The sequence below is a fragment of the Chironomus tepperi genome, unplaced genomic scaffold, assembly GCF_022539635.2.
Source record: "Chironomus tepperi strain 1889 unplaced genomic scaffold, CSIRO-AGI_Ctep_v1 contig_196, whole genome shotgun sequence".
Lineage (NCBI taxonomy): Eukaryota > Metazoa > Arthropoda > Insecta > Diptera > Chironomidae > Chironomus > Chironomus tepperi.
In genome coordinates this window covers 2,657,253-2,678,081 of record NW_027226318.1, presented here as the reverse complement: position 1 = coordinate 2,678,081, position 20,829 = coordinate 2,657,253, and the positions used below count along the sequence as shown (strand labels likewise).

The 20,829-nt window shown below is 33.6% G+C and overlaps 5 protein-coding genes across 8 annotated transcripts; 4 read left to right on the top strand and 1 right to left on the bottom strand.

Moving 5' to 3' along the window:
- Positions 1–749: 749 nt before the first annotated feature.
- On the top strand, positions 750–6,115 carry MFS17 (Major Facilitator Superfamily Transporter 17). Of its 3 annotated transcripts, none has more exons than XM_070639604.1 (4): positions 750–1,007; positions 3,818–4,026; positions 4,087–4,185; positions 4,253–6,115. In XM_070639604.1, the coding sequence occupies exons 2-4, from the start codon at positions 3,934–3,936 to the stop codon at positions 5,558–5,560; spliced, it is 1,500 nt and encodes a 499-aa protein (XP_070495705.1). In that variant the 5' UTR covers positions 750–1,007; positions 3,818–3,933; the 3' UTR covers positions 5,561–6,115. The 3 variants fall into 3 exon arrangements, with proteins under 3 accessions (XP_070495705.1, XP_070495704.1, XP_070495706.1); XM_070639603.1 differs by lacking the exon at positions 750–1,007 and adding an exon at positions 1,753–2,088; XM_070639605.1 differs by lacking the exon at positions 750–1,007 and adding an exon at positions 2,150–2,535.
- A 351-nt stretch (positions 6,116–6,466) lies between these two features.
- On the top strand, positions 6,467–8,194 carry LOC139089892 (E3 ubiquitin-protein ligase rfwd3.L-like). The gene is made up of 2 exons (XM_070639531.1): positions 6,467–6,620; positions 6,711–8,194. Exons 1-2 carry the CDS (start codon positions 6,520–6,522, stop codon positions 8,161–8,163), a joined length of 1,554 nt encoding a protein of 517 aa, XP_070495632.1. The 5' UTR covers positions 6,467–6,519; the 3' UTR covers positions 8,164–8,194.
- A 1,397-nt stretch (positions 8,195–9,591) lies between these two features.
- tgo (Aryl hydrocarbon receptor nuclear translocator homolog tgo) lies at positions 9,592–13,008 on the bottom strand. Of its 2 annotated transcripts, none has more exons than XM_070639581.1 (7): positions 12,865–13,008; positions 11,827–12,503; positions 11,364–11,663; positions 11,155–11,305; positions 10,841–11,095; positions 10,546–10,781; positions 9,592–10,484 (listed from the first exon to the last, which is right to left on the bottom strand). In XM_070639581.1, exons 1-7 carry the CDS (start codon positions 12,900–12,902, stop codon positions 10,297–10,299), a joined length of 1,845 nt encoding a protein of 614 aa, XP_070495682.1. In that variant the 5' UTR covers positions 12,903–13,008; the 3' UTR covers positions 9,592–10,296. The 2 variants fall into 2 exon arrangements, with proteins under 2 accessions (XP_070495682.1, XP_070495683.1); XM_070639582.1 differs by having other exon boundaries at positions 11,364–11,651.
- A 333-nt stretch (positions 13,009–13,341) lies between these two features.
- Positions 13,342–14,513, top strand: Trmt61 (tRNA methyltransferase 61). The gene is made up of 3 exons (XM_070639362.1): positions 13,342–13,524; positions 13,584–13,811; positions 13,869–14,513. The coding sequence occupies exons 1-3, from the start codon at positions 13,402–13,404 to the stop codon at positions 14,457–14,459; spliced, it is 942 nt and encodes a 313-aa protein (XP_070495463.1). The 5' UTR covers positions 13,342–13,401; the 3' UTR covers positions 14,460–14,513.
- Positions 14,514–14,580: 67 nt separating this feature from the next.
- On the top strand, positions 14,581–20,685 carry htk (AT-rich interaction domain hat-trick). The gene is made up of 6 exons (XM_070639361.1): positions 14,581–14,739; positions 14,824–16,014; positions 16,091–19,706; positions 19,767–19,892; positions 19,954–20,055; positions 20,199–20,685. Exons 1-6 carry the CDS (start codon positions 14,734–14,736, stop codon positions 20,369–20,371), a joined length of 5,214 nt encoding a protein of 1,737 aa, XP_070495462.1. The 5' UTR covers positions 14,581–14,733; the 3' UTR covers positions 20,372–20,685.
- Positions 20,686–20,829: the final 144 nt, after the last annotated feature.

The window sequence follows — 20,829 nt, the reverse complement described above, 5'->3', positions numbered from 1 at the left end:
AATGTACGTGTTTAGCAATGCAATTTGATACACTGATGAAATAAGATAGAAAAACATTCAAATTGGTTGATAGTTTCGATATTTTTTTGCATTTACAATTTCTTTTTATTTTGTCATTCGAGTTACTCAATAGATTTTTATTTGCAATTCTCAATGTCCATTGAAACTTTTTTAATGCTATTAATAAATACTGAACAATATTTCCAAAAGAGAATTTCATGGAATTTTAGAAGAGCAAAAAATAACTTTTTAAAAATAGAGCACTAAATAAGACATCACGTTGTCACGTTTCTCACGTGTGTCACATTTCCGTTGCGCAAACAAATTTGAATTTTCGCTTCTACTCACCAATACAATGAAATGGAAAATGAAGCAAACGATTCCTCAGCTTTCAATCTTGAATGCTTTGCAACACACACATTATCTTGACGATAACCAGCTCCTTAATTCTTAATTATTATACTTCTTTTTTCACTTTGATCTTATCTGCTTGAATTTCCAAGTTCAAATGAATTTTTTTGGTAAAATTATTTTTTTGAGAATTTTTGCGGGAAATCTTGTTCAGTTCAAATTTTGAACATTATTTTTTGAATTTTTCTTTCACGTTTTTTTCAAATTGTAAATTTCCGTTTGAAATTCTTCTATTTGATTTCTTAATTTCCAGCAAATATAAACAAAGCAATAAAAAATCGATAATTCATGCGCATCTTCAAAGCTTTGAACGCTTCAGTCATCTTTGGTTGGAGGAGATACACAAATTTCGCAAAAAGGAAAAATGCTTTTCTAGCAAAAAAAACTATATTTTAATTAAGCTTTTGTGTTAATTTGCAACGCATTATAGATCACAAAACGCTTTAAATACAGTAGTATTAAGAGAGATTGTAATAAATAAATGAGTGTTATGTTTTTCCAAAGAAATTCGTTTGTTTAGAAAAAATATAAATTATTAGTGAAAAAATGTTTAAATGCAGTTTATATAATTCAGTTCTTATTTGATTGCTGTAAAGGTAGGTTTAACAAATAATACAAGTCGTAAAAAGTCGTTGAAACATCGATTTTGTGTGCAAAAGTGTTGAAATTTGTTGACAACCAAAAAAGTTCTATAAACATGCCAAATTAAGCAATCACGTAATTATTACAGGTTATTAAATGCTAGAATATACAGTCTAAGTGAGAAAATCAATGTGCTTGTTGCGAAAATTGTCGTAAATCGGGAAATTTCCTTATGACATAAACAAAAGATCCAGCAAATTAGATAAAGCCGAAAAAAGCTTGGTTTCTTAATTTCCTTAAATATTGAGTCATCATTCTATATTTTGAAAGCTTAATTAAGCCAAAAACCTGTTAGAATCGCAAAAAGTACAACAAAAATGATAGGATGTTGCATCAAAAATCGATAAATTTCGAGTCATTCTGGTCATGCAAGTTTTTAGCTGATTCTTCAATTATATCCATGAAAAGCACATAAAACTGCTAATTAATGCAATTAATAATTGATAATAATAGTTAAATACTGTATTTAAATAGTGATAATTCATTTCAACTGTTCAATATGGCAATTTATAAGTTTCGTACTTTCCCACGATTTTTAACGTTGTGGAAGGTCAGTGCTGCAGCAGCATAGATTTCTTTTCTCCTCTTCTTAGCTATAGTTAACGGATGAATAAATAATTCTACGCAAATTATCGCCTAGCGAAAGAAATGGCTACAATTTGTGAATAAAATTTCCATATTTAGTTCTATTCCATCGATTATGTCGATTCCGATTATTTATCTATATACTTAGCAATCGTCATAACTTATACGCTACATTTTTGATAACGAATGTATAGTACGACACTAAAAAAAATCTTGAATACTCATCAGTTTCAGTTCTCCGCTCGTTGCGTCAAGTTTAATTTTTATTAATGTCTCGGGAAGTGCCGCGAAGCAATTTATTCAATTGATTTCAATTATTTAGCATTAACGGACGCAAAAAAAATAATTCTTTTACACAATAATCATCACGTGGCAGACTTTATATCGCAAATATTTCAATTGACAATTCTGAGTCATCCAGAATGGATTGCGAAGAAAAATTTGTAAACGGTAAAGCATATCTGACCTCTCTTATCAATAAATAAATGATGAGGAGGAATTTTTAAATTCTATACCGATTATTTTTTTTGTGTCTCACGGACACCTTATCGATTTTTGTTTGTTTTGTGACATATTCTGAAAAAAAGTTATTTCCATATATGTACAGACATTATCAGGCATGAGAATTAAAATTCTCTGGCATCATTCACAAAAATGTTGTTATCTACGTCAATAATAGTGTAGAACAAGTGTTTTGGTACGAATACTTACAAAGTAGTCTATGACCTTGAGTACACACTAGTTAGATCATTTATCTTGGTGCTCAAAAACTAATCGTCATTTGTGAATGGAACGGATTAAACTACTCAGAATTGTCGTAGACGGAATTAGCATCGTCATTGACGGCAACATCAAAGCATTCGGTCAATTTTCAAATCAATCCCATATAGCTTAACGGTAAGCGGTTCCAATACTTTATCACTGGAAGTTGTGTAAATATTGAAACTGAACATGACTTACGAACGATCCTCGAAAGCGATCATACATAAAAATTTGCAGACATCTAACTGAATAAGACTACACGGATGACTGATTTGGCTATGACACATTGCATGTAAATCAATGTTAACAAGTTTAAAGACTGGACTGTCCTTTTATGACCATAGCTTAGTAACATGTAAATTCCTTTCATATTAAATATCAGGGTCAGAAATTTGATCGATAATGGCAAGTCAGCAGTTAATCTTGTAGCATGTTATGTCTGTACTTTCCGGCTAATTCCTGTTTGCCGATAAAATCAAATTCCTTATCACTTTATAACAGTTAAGAATAGGAAAGTTAATTATAGAAAATTGAACTTTAAGTGCAGTTCTTGTACAATAAATCACCTCCTTTATATTGCCGCTGTGGTTTGATAATTCCTTAGCTTTAGAATCAATGCCGAATTTCAAGAGAATGATGATGCTTTCGTCATAAAATTGTGTCATGCTTTACATTGTGTGCCAAATGAGTCATTTGAAATTTTCCATAGACATTAGACTCCTGAATCATTCATTAGTGCCGTCCATAAGAAACTTCATATGTATAACACATTGTTAGAACCACTTATTAAGTTGGACATATTAATTATTAATGTATTGCTGAAAGTATACACAAATTTCAGCGGGGTTTTTTTCCGGTGCATTGACACAAAAGGTTGCATTCAAATGTCACTGACGGAGAGAAAAAATGTAGACTCGGTCGTACAGAACCAGTTGATGGAATATATTAAGTAGGAATTGAATCGCAAAATATTTTTATTTCGTGTAGAAGCAATTGATTTAAATAGCATCTTAAATGCTGCCTACAAAGTCATAAAGTATGGAAGAAAATGAGGCACTAGCATTGAGGGAGCATTTGATTGCCAATGTAAGGCTTCTGATGAGCTTTTGCGTCTCAATGTCTATTGACTAATTGGATTCGAAATCATATCCTTGAAATCAGTGAGCTATGGCCTAAATGTCTTGTAAGACATCACATAATTGAGCACTTTTAAAGTATTGTCCAGACACAGACAAAGTGACGTAAAATTTTACCGTCCATATAAAATTGACATAAAAAGTAAATATTTGGGAACGGATAGATTATTCATATATCGTGATAAGCTTGCACATGCCATGTTATTATTGTGTATAAATGCAAATCAACAATCGGAGTTGAATTACTAACATATTTCCATTGTTATAAATATTCATTTCAGGCTTTACCTCAAACAGTTTACAATTTGCAAAAAATGGTGCTGTAAAAATTGTCAAAACATCATCATCATTGTCAACTGAAGTGGAAGAAGAATTTGATTCCAATAAAAAAAGAAGAATGAATCCAAACAGTTATGATATTCCTGCACGTCTCGTGCTTTATTTCTTATCGTGGTCCGGCTTTATGGTGTCATTTATGATGCGTAATGATGTAAGTATAGCAATTAGTTTGTATTGGCTGACCAAATTCTGATTTTGATTCTGATTTTAGATAAACTTTGCAATCGTTGCTATGGTCCGGTCGCCAAATGACACAAATATTACAAATTCGTCGATAAACTTAAATTCAACAATCGCCACAACAACCCATGTAATTAGATTAATGACTGATTGCTTATTATCCTGAGACTTACTTTACCTCCTTTATTATTTTTTAGGCGCCGGTATTGAACGGTGAGGAATGGGCTGAATTTGATTGGGACTCGTCAATTAAAAGTTGGATATTGAGTAGCTTTTATTGGATGTATGTAGCAAGTCAAGTTGTTGGAGGTGTCGCGACACAGTATTTCGGTACTAAAGCAGTTTTTGGATGGTCACAACTGGTTACTGCTTTAGGTTCACTTTGCATTCCAACTGCAGCATCAACGAGCTGGAAGCTTTTAATTTTAGTCAGATCAGTACAAGGATTTGCTAGTGGATTAACATGGCCAGCTATGTATCAAATTGTTGGTTCTTGGTACCCGGCTAATGAAAGATCTCGTTTTATGAGTAGCTTTCAAGGATTCTCATTTGGAATAGGATTGACATATCCACTGTGTGGCTTTATTATTCATTATTATGGTTGGCGTCCAGTTTTTTACACAACTGGAACAATTGGTGTACTATGGTGCATTATATGGTACTTTTTAGCTTATAATACTCCCGCTGAACATCCAAGAATCTCACCAAAGGAATTAGAATACATAGAATTAAATGTGTCGAGTGAAATTAAAGAAAATCAAGGAAGGAAGATTCCTTGGAAATCGATTTTCACATCCGTACCTGCTTGGTCAATAGGAATTACAACATTCGGACGAATTTGGGTCCATTATACCTTCATTATGAATGGACCATCATTTATGAAGAATATACTTAATTTTGACATTCAAGCGAACGGAATCATATCAGGATTGCCTTTTATTGGCTCTTATTTTTCATCAGTTTTCTTCTGTTACATCGCTGACGTTCTCGTACGCAATGAAGTCTTTTCATTGACAAACATACGTAAAATTATGACAGCATCATCTCAAATCATTCCTGGACTTTTGATCTTATTAGTTGGATATATGGGAACGGAGATTTATAGTGTAATTATTATATGGTCGATTGGAATTGTGTTGATTACTGCAGCTTATGCCGGTGCTATGGCATGTATTGTTGATTTATCACCGAATTTTGCCGGTCCAGTATTAGCATTTGCTCAAACAATTCACATGTCAGCATCATTTCTATCGCCTTTAGTTAACGGTGCAATTTTACAAGACCAAAAAGATTTATCGCAATGGAAGACTTGTTTCCTTGTATCATCTATTGTCGCAGTTTTAACATATATTATGTTTCAAATATTCGGTACAGCTAAAGTTCAAAAATGGAATTACGTTAGAGAGGAGCAAGACGAAACAGAAAAGGAAATTCTCGATCAATCGATTTCATCGAGAGTGCCTTGTGATCAACGAATGAGAAATGGAAGCTTGATTGATACTTAAGGAACTAGAATCAAAACTAACATGAACATGATCAATATTACTTAATTGTAGCACAATACCTTAAAGAAACTCTATTAGAGTTGGTAGCACAAAATACTAAAAACCACCAATTTGACGCAATAGATTCTGACTTTATCATCCATTCTCTCAAAGACAGCATGACACAACAGATTAAAGACTATTTTCTGTTCCTTTCTTTCTTTCTTTTTTTTGACTTAAGTTTGTGATAAATATGAAAATTCCTCTAGCTCTTAAAATGGATTAGCAATCAGCCATTGTTAATTTACCTACATTATTAAGTTTAGATAAACAAAAAGAATCATCTCATTGTTATAGTGGCCTTTATGCAAAAAAAGATTAATGAAGAAGAGTTTATACTTAATCTATAGAACAATTCTTCAATGGGAAAACTCTCTTAATTATATTAAATTATATTTTTGATATGTAGATAAATGCAGACAAATGAAACATATGTGTTATTTTGGGGGTGAAAAAAATGAACATTTTAAGTAAACACTTAATTATGAAAATAAATACTTAATTTATCGTAACATACACATGTCGTTCCTTAGTCTTTATTCTTTTTATTTCAGCTGGGATCCTACAAATATTTTTCTTAACGGTCATTTGAAATTCAAATTTTAGAACCATATAAATGTTTCCTTTTACAAAAATATGAATGGTTTTGAAAATTTCAATGACTGCTGATGAAACAGCATTTTATCGCTTTTGTTGATTTTAACAGCATGTAATAGTCATCTATTCTCTCCTATTTATATTCATTCTGCTAAATTTAACAATAGAAAAGGAAATAACGAATAAAATTCAAATCTTGTTTCCCGCCAATACATTCAAAAAACTTTGTCCACACAAACACATTCAAATGTTTCTTTTATAAACAAATAATTCTACAGGAAATGAAATTTTGTAAATTTAAGAGATTTAACTAGTTTAGAAGCATGATCGAAGTAGAAGACACAAGTGAGGAAATAGAGTTTGTTCCAGTGATAAAATCCCCATTAAAAGAAGCAGTATCACCATCGAAGAAAAAGAGAAAATTGTAAGTAAACATTTGTGTCCACAAAAAGTCTGAATTTCATAACATCCAGCGAAAGATCAATACTTATGATCACTGATTATTCTCTTACAGAGATTCACCGCTTAAACTTAATCAAAGTAGTCTGGATGATGGGAGTTTATGCAGCATATGTCTAGACAATTTCAATTGCTCAGGAGAGCACAGAACTGTTGCTTTAAAATGCGGCCATCTATACGGAAATTCCTGCATAACAACATGGATAAAAGACAATAAAAATTGTCCAAGCTGTAAATCAAAGGCTTCAACAAGAGATTTTAGATTTATCTATGCCACAAAAGTTCAAATTGTCGATAATAGTCGTGAAGTGGAACTGGAATTACAACTTCAGAAAGTCGAACAGGAAAAGAGGGATATCCAAGCAATGAGCAGTCAGAATGCCATGACAATAGCACTTCAGAAAAGACAAATTAAAGAATTAACAAGAGAAATTGAAAGACTGAAAAGTATGCAGCTAAAAAGAAGCAATTCCAATGAGTTAACTAGGCATATCTTGAGATCAGGTAGAATGTATCTCGAAAAGTCCATCGAATTTAAAGATAATGCTGATTGTAGAATAATCAAGTTTATGCCAAAAAGTAAGAAATTAATAATATCTCAGAAAGCAGTAGCAACAAGTCTGTTTACTGGATATGGAGTGAGATTTGTGGATGTAAACTCTCATAGATGTGAAAAGTTCATAAATACAAGCAGTAAGCAAGTTATAGATATGTGCTTTGATCCATCAGAGACTTATTTAGCAACTGCATCTCGTGAGCCTGTCTGTAAAGTCTATAACATACTCAGTTCCCAAAGTATTGCTGTATTAGCACCTACCTCATCATCTCCAATTTGGAGCTGTTCATTTAATAAGAATCGAGAGAACCAAATTTTTCTTGGTGCTCAAGATGGAAGCCTGCATATGTATGATTTCAAGAAATCGGCAGAAGTTCTTCAGATACAATCAAGCTTAGACAATAAGACACCAGTAAAATTAATCCTGTCAATGTACAAGAACGATGCATTTACGTTGGGTGGCTTCTTTGTCATCCATTTGCGTGGATTATACTTTTATGAGTACAAAGACAGCAGTTTTGAAGTAACTAAATTGAATTATGAGGACAGCATTGTGACAGCAAGTTATGATGATCGAACGGAACTGCTTCTACTGTCAACACCAACAGAAGACAAAATGATGTATATTTTGATGAAATTAATTAAGGTCGATGAAGTTCCAGTTCTACAGGAGAGTTATAGATTTTATACGAATCAGACAGGAGTTCCATTCATTACACGACCAGCACAGATCAAAGTTAATGACAGCTTTATTGTGGCTTCATATTCCAACGAGTCTCGAGACATTCAATTATATACGCCAGAAGTAGGAAAGCTTCATTCCATAGTTATGCAAAATCCAGTCTTAGATACATGTTCTATCTACAATACAGATAATAGTGCAAGCACATCATTTGCAGCATTAAGTTCAACAAAATGCAGAATTTTTAAAATTAACTTAGAATATGGTTGATATTTTATTAAGTTTATGCTGATTGCTTAAAAGTTTACAACAAATAAATACCTTATTTTTTACAATTAACTAAATAAATTAATAAACTCATCCTTTGTTGATCGAGTGACATACAGTGATCCTGAATAGTATGGCTTTAAACATATCAAACGTCCATAATCCTCTTCTGATGCCCAAAAGTAATGAAAGTTTTTCAAATACTGATGTCCAAGAAGTCTGAAGAAGATTTCAATCGACAGCTGATAAATGTACAGTGATTGCAATTTCGGCAGGAATGACATAATCTTCTCTAAAGTTGTAAAGTTTATTTCCTCACATCTTGTCATGAAGCTTTGAATGTTTGAGGATGAAATTTTCTCTGTAAATTTGCCAATGATCTTGTTAATCTCGAGGAGTTTTAGTGACTGAATCGTAGAAATTATGTCAAGATCCTCAGCATTACAGACATCTAGATGTAAAGCTCTTAGTGAGTTCTGAGTTGATAATAGCTTGTAGAAGTTGCGTCGTTGATTCTCTGACCACACATTTGCATGAAATTCTCCACCTAGCCGCAGATTTATCAATCTATTGTGATCTAAGATTTTCAGTGACTTCAACTGGAACTTGATGTTTTTGGATATATCTCGAGTAAAATATGATATGAATGCGTTTTCATAAAATGTCAGTTCTTCGAGATTGTTATTTTTGTTTAAGCATTTTACTAGTCCTTTAGGTTCGATACCATTGATGATCAGCTTCTTTAGAGTCGTTACATTTTCAAAAAACTTCCAGCTCAATCTTCCACATGAAACTTGAACTTCCAGTTCTTCTAAATTTGGCATGTCAAGTGGTTCATTAAGCATTGAAAAGAAGCTAGTCAGATAGGAAATGAGTATTGGTAAAGAACTTTCTTATAAACAGATGCTTACCCTCCAAATTTCGTCAATTTCAGGCATTTTAGGAATACTGAATATTTGAAAATTATTTGCTCACAAATTTTAATGTCCTTTTCATGGTTCCAAAGAGTTAGATCGACATTTTCATATATTCTTGTGCTTTCCTTGATAGCACGATAATATTCACTCGATTTTGGATCATAGTCGCTTGTGAAATAAGTTAATTTAAGTCGATTGAAAGTGTCAAGTTTTCCAATCAAATTGTACCAACTTTTTGATACTAATGATGCATTTAGAAGATCTTGTGGCGATAACATGGAATAGATGTATTCTAAAATACAGCAGAATGCATCATTATTTAAGTTTTCATCATTTTCTTCGCTGAAATCCAGTTTCCAATTTTCAAAGAGCGAAAGGTCGATACTTTTGTTAGTTTCTATTACTTGCTCTTCATTAGATTCTTCGTCGTCAAAGGAATACTCATCGGAAGAGTAATCCATCACAAAAAAACATAAATTAATTAAAAACACGAGGTAAAAAAAAATCGTTAAAATTTCTGTTTTTAAATTCAAATTTTATTGGTTTTTTTGAAAAAATCTCTTAAATTCAAAAATTTTTGTAACTGAATATTGCGAAATTCTTTAGCTAATTAAATAAGGTCGATAATAATAAAAAAATGAACTTGATTCTTTCACAAAAGAGTTTGTGCTTATGGAAGTTAATTAAAGAATTATGCCACACAGTTTTTTAAGCCTAAATTGGAATTTTAACTCGAGCAACATGGGGAGAATGTTGTACGACAGTTGTACAACACAAAGCCATACAACAGTTGTATCACTCGAGCACGCAAATTAATCTAGAAATCATTGTCTTAAAAATTGTTAGTTTAATTAAGAATCTATTTATAGAAATAGTTATTTCTGAATATAATTTTTTATCTGATGCTTACAATCTAAGTCTGTATATAAAGAAACTCTCAAATTTTTTTATATTAATTACTTTATGTATAATAATTTTTTTCTTTATAAAACTCATTGAAAATATTACTTTTATATATCATAGCAAATGCTTTTTGCACATCCTTGTCTATACTTATGTCATTTATCATATAATTAATGTAATAAAAAAATTTATCGTTGCTCAATTCAGTTAAAATTGAAAGAAAAATTGCGAAATACTTAATGGAAATATGAAAAATTAGCAATGCTCAGCATATATGACAGATCTCTTCATCCTAAAGTAGTAAAAACATTCATCCTTACTCGAATTGCCCCGAAAACATGTGAATATTGAGATCCTCAAAAGTAGTTGGACCAGTTTGGTCTCCGAGCATTTGAAGCATGTCAGATAACTCTTGTCCTTGCTGAGGATGTTGGCCTGGTGGAACTGAAGGATTATGTGGCGCCGAACTTGGTCCAGCACCTCCGTCAGACCATCCAAAGTATCCTACATTTAGAAAAATCAATTAATTTCACATTAATCAGACTTAAAAGAATATATATCTTACCTGGCTGATGAGGAGCTTGTTGTGTAGTTGCTGTTGCATTATAAGCTGGTCGTGTGTTGATTCCGCTGCTCAATTGTGTATAAGTCGGTCCACTAGGCGATCTCGAGGGACTCAATTGACTGTATTGATAACTTTCTGGCGGTTGTTGTTGTTGTCTCATAGTCCATGCAGGTGTTGGTGATGCATTCTGACTATTTTTAGCCATAGCTGCAGGCGTTCGACCTGGCGATCCATATCTACAATTATTTTATAATATTAAAATGTGTCTTTAAGGAATAATAAAGAAATAGCTCACTGAATTGGCGATGGAGTTGGTTCGTAATGATATTGGACAGCATTCTGCGCACTGTTAGGTCGTTGCTGAATACTGTTTGGAGCTTGAGATGTTGTTTGTGGTGGCACAGCGATATGTGACATTAAATGTGGATTATATGGTTGTGTTTCGCGACGATTTTGCATCGTATAATCAAGTCCTGGGGCAGGTTGATGATAAACAGGCTGTTCTGTTTCCAATTGTCCGTTGTTGTCTGGTGCGACATTGTGCAATGTTCTAGAATTGAGAATAAATTAGTTAGTTAAAGGAATTTTATTAAAATTCTTAGAAATTACTTTGCCGAACTATTTGTGCAGACGATGTACTCAACCTCATCATTATATGGATTAAGGAATGCATAAGCTTGAGTTCTTAGCCAAACCCATTCGCGATTTTTAGCACGAAAACGATACATTACGGAAAACATTTGTCCTTTTTGCTTGAGAACTGAAAATAGACAAGAAATTAGCCTTAAATGTCTTAGGAAGGATAGAAGTATGCATACCTTGATCGAAATTTTCTTTCATGTGATTCTGATCTTCGGGATGGAAGAAATCATAACAGCTCTTGCTTAGTAAATCAGTTGGAACATAGCCGAGTACATTCATGACACGTTGATCAACAAACGAAAACTTTCCATCCATCGAATGACGAGAAATGAATTCCGATTGATTATTTGAGCCATTGAGATCTGCCGAATTCGCAGTTGATGTAACTTGTAAGCGACCGATGGCAACTAAACAGCAGTGAGATGAATGCAAATCATCCTCATTTTGTCGATCGAGTTGAACACCTGGAAAAAGATCTGTTTACAAAAACGTAAAGGTTCATCGTCATTATTCTCGTGGACAAGCTTTTGTTCAGCATGTTTCAAACACACACAAATAACTTGTTTACTACTCAGACAGAAGGGCGATAAAATCTACGCAAATAAAAAACTATTCAAGACGACACACAATAAGACTTACCTGTTGGCGGCCAGTTCTTAATGTATCCTGTACAATGAACTACAGCATAATTCTGTCCATCCCTTGATGGTCCGAGAGAATTTCGTTGCTTCAAACGATTTAGATGACCAACTGCCATATTTTCCGGACTTACATTTCCGATTTTCATACGACAAATAAATCCTCGCCTCGATCCCATACACAATCTCATCGACGATTGATGGCCTTCCTTTTTAACAGTTCCAGTTTTCAAATCTAAAATTCTGCCAGAATTTTGTGGCTCTTGTGTCGATAATTGTTCTCGTACTTTTTCAATATCATCGCCATGAACGAGTTCAAAAAGTGAAGATCCATACCAGTCATTTTGTGATTGATTTAAAACAGGTGTAACTGAGTCTGAGACATAAATTATGCGACCTGTGTCGCAAGATACAACAAATAAGAATCCATCAGCTGCCTCGAGTATTAAATGCTTTAATTCCTGATCAGTTAAGAATGATGGTTTATAACTTCCGTCGGTATTTGTATTGCCAGTTCCTCTTAATGCCTTCATATGTGCTACTGCCATTCTCAAAATGGTCAATTTATCAGGCTTTCTAGCTAATGCACTACATGTTGGAACCATATCAGATAGTTCGGTGATATAAGCAGTCATTTTATTCCGACGACGTCGCTCAATCTCACAATGATTTTCCCGACTACATTGGAAAAGTACAAAAATTAATGTTTAGAATAAGTTTCAAGGTAGACGAAAGAGTCTGGTCAGCGCATAGCAATTTTCAATGCTTTTGCCTTGAATTATTTTGTGCACTGTGCATTTATCCAACACTTTATTTTCACGTGAAAACGGGAAAAACCCAATTTATTATCAAAACAGATATTAGACTCATTCATAAGATATCACTAGATCTAACAATATGCTAGTTATGCAAGGAAATAAGGATTTTTATTTTTAGGTCTTTGTTTTTCCCGTCATTTCTTAAGAAATCCACCATTGAAAATTCTCCTCAACTATTTTCCACAAATAATCCACCCACAACATAATTTAATTAAATTTACCTCGCGAAACGCTCTTTATCCACCGTTGATTCGTCCATTTTTGATACTTCTAATGCTTTGATGGCGCAGTAAACCACTGAATTTTGATTTTATCTTCTATTTCTTAGAAATTTATAATGAAAAAACTAAAAGTAGTAAAATCGTAGTCATCTATGACTGACAAATGCGCTTTTTATTAAGCATAAAATTTTATTGGTCCTTACATACAGTTCCTTATAATTCTACAAGTCACATGACACAAGATATAGTTTTCGTGACGTTCTAATGATGTATCATGTGCGTGTTGTGATGTTTTATATGTCAATAAATGTGATAGATATGTAGACAAAGTGATGCGTACTTCACTATAAATGAGCTAATTAACAACACTTCAATTTAAATCAACGCTTTATATCTAAAATTTAAATAATTTTCGTTACACTTAAATCTGAACTAAGGCGACAAGTTGAGCTCCATTTGTATGTATTAATCGGGCAGACTGTTTAGTAAACACATTTTACGGCAATTTTTCACAAAAATCATTAATTCCACATCAAGATGAGCTTTATCGAGCCAAAAAAGAAGGTCATTGAAGGAGATACAGTCCTGTTGTATATATCCATCAACAATATGCATTCAATCAAAGTAACTCCGAATATTGTGAATAAAAACGGCGAAACGGTAAGTCAAAAAAATTCCATGCCTGATTTTCCAAAATATTAACTAACTAATCTTTGCAGATTGAATATACACATCAAACGACATTTGGAGCTGTTAAAGTGAAAAGTTTAATTGGCCATGAATATGGCACTAAAGTGCAATTAACTAAAGGATATGCGTATATCCTACAAATGAATACTGACTTGTGGACATTAAATCTTCCTCATAGAACACAAATTCTCTATACTCCAGATATTTCAATGATTCTCATGCAATTAGAAATCAATCCATCTAGTGTTGTTATCGAGGTAAGCTAGACTTATTAATTGAATTATGCAATTATGTTAATCAATTAAATCATGCAGGCAGGAACAGGGTCTGGCTCATTATCGCATTATTTCCTTAGGGCAATAAGCAGTAAAGGACATTTGTACACATTCGACTTCCATGAAAATCGAGTAATTCAGGCTAGAGAAGAATTCCATGAACATGGATATGAGAAGTTCGTGACAGTGCAACAAAGAGACGTCTGTGCAAATGGATTCACAGAAGAATTGAATGGAAAAGCCGATGCTGTATTTTTAGATCTTCCAGCTCCATATAAAGCCATCGAGTATGTCACAAAAGCCCTAAAATCAACAGGAGGTCGTTTCTGTTCATTTTCTCCATGTATTGAGCAAGTTCAGCATACATGCCTAGAATTAGAGAAGCACGGATTTCTTGAAATCCAGACAATCGAAATTCTTCAATCAGAACATATAGTCAAAGAGAAGCACATCCCAATAATTGATCTTTCATTTGTCAAGACGAAACGGGATGAAAATGAGGAGAAAGTCATTAAAAACAACGAAAAGAAGCCCCAACTTCCAACAAGGAAAATACTGACAACACTGAATACTCCTATTCAGCCTGGACATACTGGATATTTGACATTTGCTACATTCTTAAAAGTATAAATGTTTGAAGAAAAAAATAACGAATAAAATATTTTTGAATTTTCCCACAAAAAACGACAGACAGACATTTATAAACGTTTAAAATTATTATTTGTTCTGTGGCTAATAAAAAATTGAAAGAAAATAAATAAGAATTCAAAAAATTAAATTAAAACAGATATTTGTTGATGAAACCAATGAAAATTATTCTCAGTGTCATCGTAAGTGACATAAGTCAGTAATCGTGGCGTTTGTTAGCGATAATTCGAGTTTTGAGAGCTATTTCCTGCAAAAAATGATGGTATGTATTGAAAAATGGCGAAAGTGAAAATGAAAAAAATCAACGCAACTTAATTTTCTCATGAAAATCTTTGTTATTTCACAGCAAGGAATACCCCAAAAGGATAAAGACGATCCGGTTGTCTTATCCGTTGGTGCCCAAGTCAGTGCTAAGTATAAAGGAGCATTTTGTGAGGCAAAAGTTCATACGGTTGTGAAAAACATTAAAGTGAAGGTAGCGTATAAGAAAGGTGGTACTGCAACTGTATCTGATGACCAAATTATTGGTGAAGTTCGTGTTGGAAGTGCTGTAGAGATAAAGGATGGTGATAAAAAGGATAATGCTGAAGCAACAATAACAAAAATCCAAGATTGTTCTCAGTATACTGTTGTTTTTGATGACGGTGACATAGCAACGCTTAGGCGAACAGCCTTATGTCGTCAATCTGGTAAGCATTTTAATGCTTGTGATACACTCGATCAACTTCCATTAACTCATCCTGAACATCGTGGAGGGGGGAAACGAACTAAGACACAAGATGAATATGAGTCAGACGATGAGGAATATGCTATTGGAAAAGTTGTTTGTGTCGAGAATACGGATACTAAAAAGAAGAACGCCAAGGAAAGCTACTTTCCGGCCTTAGTTGTAGCTCCTAAAGCTCAAGAGAATGTCAAGATTCATATTAAAACCGAGTATCTTGTAAGATCTTTTAAAGATGGACGCTACTATACTGTACCAAAAAAAGAAGTCACTGAATTCACCACAGATACTGCTCAAAAATCAGATCATGTTGCTGTTAGTGCTGCTCGTGAGTTTCTTGACAAAAATGTCCTTCCTACTCATTGGGATCGTGAAGTATTGATTGATTCAGCTAGTCTGAGTGAACAGGAACTTTCAGATAGTTCTGATGATGAGCCAAATGAAGTCAAAGATAGATTCTTTGCACAACTCTTAGAGTTTATGGAAAAGAGAAATTCACCGCTTAATAAAGGTCCAAGCATCACTAATCGAGATGTTGATTTATATCGACTTTATTATTCAGTTGAAAAATTGGGCGGATATGCTAATGTTACTAAAATACGCAATTGGAAAGCTATTGCTAAACGCTTAGGATTTACTCCAACTGATGCAATTGTCAAGCTTGTTAAGCATTCTTATAGGAAGTTTTTGCTTGCATTTGAAGAAGCTGTGTCAAAAGGTATTGAAGAGCTTCCGCCGCGTATTAATCGTGAAAAAGCTAGAAGCAGTTCAACTCGATCTGGATCTGTTGCATCTCCCAAAGTCGTCGAGAACGTAAGTCACTTTATGGTTACAATACATTTATTTGATTATCAATACAATTTCATAACTAAACGAAACTATATTTTAGGTAAAACAATTGAAAAAGATAGAAAAGCCAACAACCAGCAGTGCTGCAGATGATTCTGAGAACACAAGCGAGTCGACAAAGATTTCAACATCTCGTAAACTATCCACTGCAAGTACAAAATCTAAAGCCACAAGTGAAAAAGCTGAAGAAGTGATTAAAATTAATCCTAAAGAAAAAGAGAAGGAAGTGAAAAAAGAGAAAGTCAAACCTAAAGAAGAAAAGGAAAAAGATAATATCAAGGAAGTAGTAATTAAAGAAAAGGAAATTATCAAGGAGGTCATTAAAGAGAAAGAAATTGTCAAAGAAATTATTAAGGAGAAAGATGCTGTCAAAGAGATTATTAAGGAACTAGATATTGAAGTCAAGGAAGTTAAAGAAGTAATTGTAAAAGAGAAGGAAAAATCTTTATCGATTTCGTCAAAAGATGATGAAACATCGCCTGCCGCAACACCGTCGTCTAAGAAGGAAAAACCAAAGAAAAAGCCTCCTGAGACGAAAAAGAAGAAGGAAGAAACAACAGAGAAAAAGGAAATAGTTGCTGCAAAACCTCAAGTCGCATCTGGCCCAAGTATTGCGGAAAATGTTCCAATTGAAATTGATGATCGATTAAAAGTTTATTATCGTGGTTCATCAGACTACGAAGCTAAAGTACTAGATATTCAGCATCAAGATGGAAAGACATTATATAAAGTTCATTATAAAGGCTGGAATGCACGCTATGATGAATGGATTCAACGCGAAAGTATTGCTGAAAATTTAACAAAAGACGAAGTTGGCAAGAAAAAGCAATCAAGTAACAATAATGCTAAAGATAACAATACTGGAAACAATCCAAAAACTCCAAGCACTTCAAGTACAAATTTACAAACACCAACGAGTAAAAATGCATCAAAACGTGCTCGAAACAGAGCTGACACAACAGCATCATCACGTTCAACAACTCCATTGTCAAACACATCAAGTAAGACGAAAGTGGCTCAAAAGCGACCAATTAGAGGAACTCCAACAAGCAAAAGTTCCACTAAAGGATCAATTATTGATGATAACTCAAGTGAATCAGATGAACCGATTAAGAAGCCTGTCGATAAAAAGGATAAAGGCGATGATAAAAACTCAAGTATCAAAAAGTCATCGTCAGATTCTGCAGTTATGGATTCAGCAAGTAAAGAAGCTAAAGGAAAGGATAGTAAGCAGAATGAAAAGACTCAAACTGAAACATCCAAGTCAGACGATGAAAAATCAACAAAATCATCAATCAAGTCTGGAAAGTCACCATTTGAAGCAAAAGGAAAGCTTAAAACAAATCAAAGAGATTCAAGTCGTTCATCATTTCATTCTACAGACAGTGACTCATCACATTCAGTTCCAAGTGACGTTCCAAATAGTTCAAAGAGTGCATATACAAGTGAAAATGAATCAAATGATCAGGAGAAGATTCCTTTATCAAATCCAGTTAATGCTCCTAAAATTGATATGAAAAAGACTTTTAAATTCGACGAGGATGCAAGTGAAGTAAAGCCCGTACAGCCAACAACATCATTTTTCGAGAAAGTCACTGAAAAGCAGCCAGTCACTGAAAGCAAACCAGCCGAAATTTTATCAATATTTCCAACAAAGAAGCCTAATATATTCCAGGAAAAGAAATTGGCACAAAGAGCTGCAGCAGCAGCCGTACAGGAATCGGTACCTCCGACGACACCAGGTAAAATGGGCCGATTTAGTCAATTAGAAAAGACATTAACCAAGGATATTGGCATCAAAGCTAAGGCAAAGGAAGTAAAAGTTGAGGATAAATCAAGCGCAGATAGTGATATTTATGAGTTTAAAGATACAGAAGAAATTGTTCCTAAGTCATCGGTTGTGAAAAAGCAAGAATCGCCAAATGAAGGTACAGTGAAGAAACAGCAGTTAGTACAGCAGAGGAAGCAAGCAAGACAAAATTTACAACAAAAGAAAGAAGCTCCTGTCGAGGCAATTCCACATGCTATGGAAGATATTGAAAGTATGATTAAGACATCAATTGTGTCATTCCCACAGAATAAAAAGGCAAAGAAATCTCCATTAAAAGAGGAAAAGCCATTACAATCAATGATTGTCGCTAGAACTACATCTGCACAGCCAACGCCAGCAACATCACAGAATGTAATTGTTCAATCAGCATGGAGTAGCATTACTAATCCACAAGAAATTTTCCCAAAAGTTAGTGTGGTTCAAAATCCACAGCCAATTCAGCCACAGACACCAATTCAAGTTCAAGTACCGTCGAGACAACCAGTCATAAAATCAGAATCGACATTTGATGTCTTAAGGAAATCTCCAAGTTTCAATATGCATCTCATGGATGACTTACCATCTCCACCGAAAATAATACCATATCCAATATCTAGCCCATCTACAATTACTTCATCAACTTCAGTTATTACAGCGGCACCAATTGCATCAAGAAGTAGCATTTTACAAGGTCCATTAAAGTTCAGTAGTGAAGTTGATAGCAGAGATCTTTTGAAGCCTATAATGCTTCCAAGTAAGGAAGATGAAAAGCCAGAAGTTGGGGTATTGATGAAAATTCTTGACCAACCTTATGAGATTCCACCAAAAGCTGAAAAGTCTACTTCAATTGCTGATAAACTGCTTAAAGCAATTAATCAGAAAGAATCCAGTGAAAAAGAGAATCCACAAGTTGAATTCATTAAGAAAGAGGAACCACAGCCAGTTGTTAAGATTGAGGAACGTAAAAGTGATACTTATTTGTATAAAGCTAAATCGCCAGCAAGTAATGTCGGTAAACAATATCCAATTAGTACAACAGCAAGTAGTTCCTCAATATCACCATTAACAACGACATCTAAAAAGCCACTATTAATATCAACGGAATCAAAGGCTGAAGATAAAATTCCAACTAAAGGAAATATTGAACTTCAGGGAATTATTGAGAAACTAGAAAGTGCCATTTCTACACCAGCAATTGCTTTACTTGAAGCAACAAGCAATCCACAATTGACTATAGTCAAAAAGTCAAATGATGATAGTGATACAGATTCTGATCGACTTGTTATTGAGGATGAAGCAACGCCAACTGAATCTACTGAAAAGAAGAAGAGTCAAATGGGCGTATTGGAGTCGATTATGATGCAGGATGACGTTCCGTACAAAACACTTAGTAATACAAAGGAATCTGAGAAGAAAGTTGATTCCAGTAGTCAAGAACAGCAACCAAGTGAAACAATGTCTCTTTTATTATGTGAAGAAACAATTCCTGGAAGTCCAGCACCAAAAGATCCTTTAAGTGAGATTGGAAGAAGTCCAACATCGTCATCAAGTGGCGGTTTTGTTCATCCGCCATCGATGCCACAAAGTGGCTACAGTATAAAATATCCAGGAACGATGACAACTGCATTATTGCATCAACAATATCAAGCAACTGCAGCCAATACACATCAGACTAATCTTAAACAAATTCCAATGGATATCGATACGGATAGTATTGAAGCAGCAACTGGCGATATTTTGCGTGATAAATTGAAATCTGAGCGGGGAAGTGCTACAAGCAGTGGAAATAACACTAACAATAATTCAGATAATTCTAATGATGATCAGTCTGAAAGTGAGAAGAATGGTAAGATGCACTTGACTTGATGTACTATAAGATATAATAATCACAATCCTTAATTTACAGTAAAACCAGATATTACACCAAGAAAGAAGAGGAGATCAATAAAAGTTGAGCCTGAATTACATCAAAAGAGGAGAAGGCAACAGACAAGAACACAAACAAATGTCCGAGGCAATCTCCAAGGAAATGGTAATGAACAAATAGATATAATTAAATTAGAATTCATAATGACGAATTAATTTGCTTACAGATTCAGACAGCAATGACAATTCGGATGTTAATCTATTTCCTACAAGAAGTCATGTGGAAAGTGGGTCCATTAAGAGTCAATTCCACTTTTTGGTTGAACTTGGTAAGTAAAAATAACGGTTTAAAAATATTTAAAAATTAACGGCCGAAAATTATTTGAAAAACTAGAAAAATTCAAAAATTAACGGTTATGAAAATGAGCAACAAATTTCCTGGGCCTTTATTAATCTTTAAATATTATTTCAGATCCAAACATGCCGACAGCACAGCGCATCAATATTCTCGAAAAGAAGATCCAAGATTTAAGAAAAGCTTATTTGTTGATAAAAAATGAAATGAGTGCGAAGGAGAGAAGACGTAAAAAGATGAGGAAGCGTGAACGGGAAAATAAGCAAAAGGCTGCAAAAACCGCTGCATAGAACATCACACGAAAGGAAGGAGATAAAGTTTACAACTATTGATAATGAAAAAATGAACTCATTTAAAAAATGTCACTCAGTTGCAATTAGATTTTATATAAATATTTATAGAATGATAATATTTTTTAGGGATTAGGGTATGTTTTCGAGCATTTTGTCTTATAAAGTAAAGTTTATAGTGAGACCTTTTTATGATTTATTACATAAACGCAGATTTTTATAATTATTGACGATAAAATGATCATTAAAAATGTATTTAAGAGATTTCTCTATTTTTCAAGTATTGACTCAATAAAGAAAAGTTGTAAATAAAATTCTTCCATTATATTCTTAATTTGCTTTTAAGCATTTAAGTAGCTATTAATTTTTTGAAAATGTTCAGAAAACCGTTACAATTTATTTTTGAATTTTATAAATGTTTCGTTCAGTTTCGTTTTTTTTTGTCAAAATATAATTCA

What these genes read in the sequence shown, in the direction of transcription:
- MFS17 (XM_070639603.1), top strand. Translation starts at nt 2,061, where the DNA reads ATGGATTGCGAAGAAAAATTTGTAAACG. An exon ending in CATTTATGATGCGTAATGAT is followed by an intron (nt 4,027 to 4,086) that starts GTAAGTATAGCA and finishes TTCTGATTTTAG; the next exon opens with ATAAACTTTGCAATCGTTGC. An exon ending in CAATCGCCACAACAACCCAT is followed by an intron (nt 4,186 to 4,252) that starts GTAATTAGATTA and finishes ATTATTTTTTAG; the next exon opens with GCGCCGGTATTGAACGGTGA.
- LOC139089892 (XM_070639531.1), top strand. Translation starts at nt 6,520, where the DNA reads ATGATCGAAGTAGAAGACACAAGTGAGGAAATAGAGTTTGTTCCAGTG. An exon ending in TCGAAGAAAAAGAGAAAATT is followed by an intron (nt 6,621 to 6,710) that starts GTAAGTAAACAT and finishes ATTCTCTTACAG; the next exon opens with AGATTCACCGCTTAAACTTA.
- tgo (XM_070639581.1), bottom strand. Translation starts at nt 12,902, where the DNA reads ATGGACGAATCAACGGTGGATAAAGAGCGTTTCGCGAG. An exon ending in CCAACTCCATCGCCAATTCA is followed by an intron (nt 10,782 to 10,840) that starts GTGAGCTATTTC and finishes AAATAATTGTAG; the next exon opens with ATATGGATCGCCAGGTCGAA. An exon ending in ACAAGCTCCTCATCAGCCAG is followed by an intron (nt 10,485 to 10,545) that starts GTAAGATATATA and finishes TTCTAAATGTAG; the next exon opens with GATACTTTGGATGGTCTGAC.
- Trmt61 (XM_070639362.1), top strand. Translation starts at nt 13,402, where the DNA reads ATGAGCTTTATCGAGCCAAAAAAGAAGGTCATTGAAGGAGATACAGTC. An exon ending in TGAATAAAAACGGCGAAACG is followed by an intron (nt 13,525 to 13,583) that starts GTAAGTCAAAAA and finishes TAATCTTTGCAG; the next exon opens with ATTGAATATACACATCAAAC. An exon ending in CATCTAGTGTTGTTATCGAG is followed by an intron (nt 13,812 to 13,868) that starts GTAAGCTAGACT and finishes TAAATCATGCAG; the next exon opens with GCAGGAACAGGGTCTGGCTC.
- htk (XM_070639361.1), top strand. An exon ending in CTCCCAAAGTCGTCGAGAAC is followed by an intron (nt 16,015 to 16,090) that starts GTAAGTCACTTT and finishes ACTATATTTTAG; the next exon opens with GTAAAACAATTGAAAAAGAT. An exon ending in GTCTGAAAGTGAGAAGAATG is followed by an intron (nt 19,707 to 19,766) that starts GTAAGATGCACT and finishes CTTAATTTACAG; the next exon opens with TAAAACCAGATATTACACCA.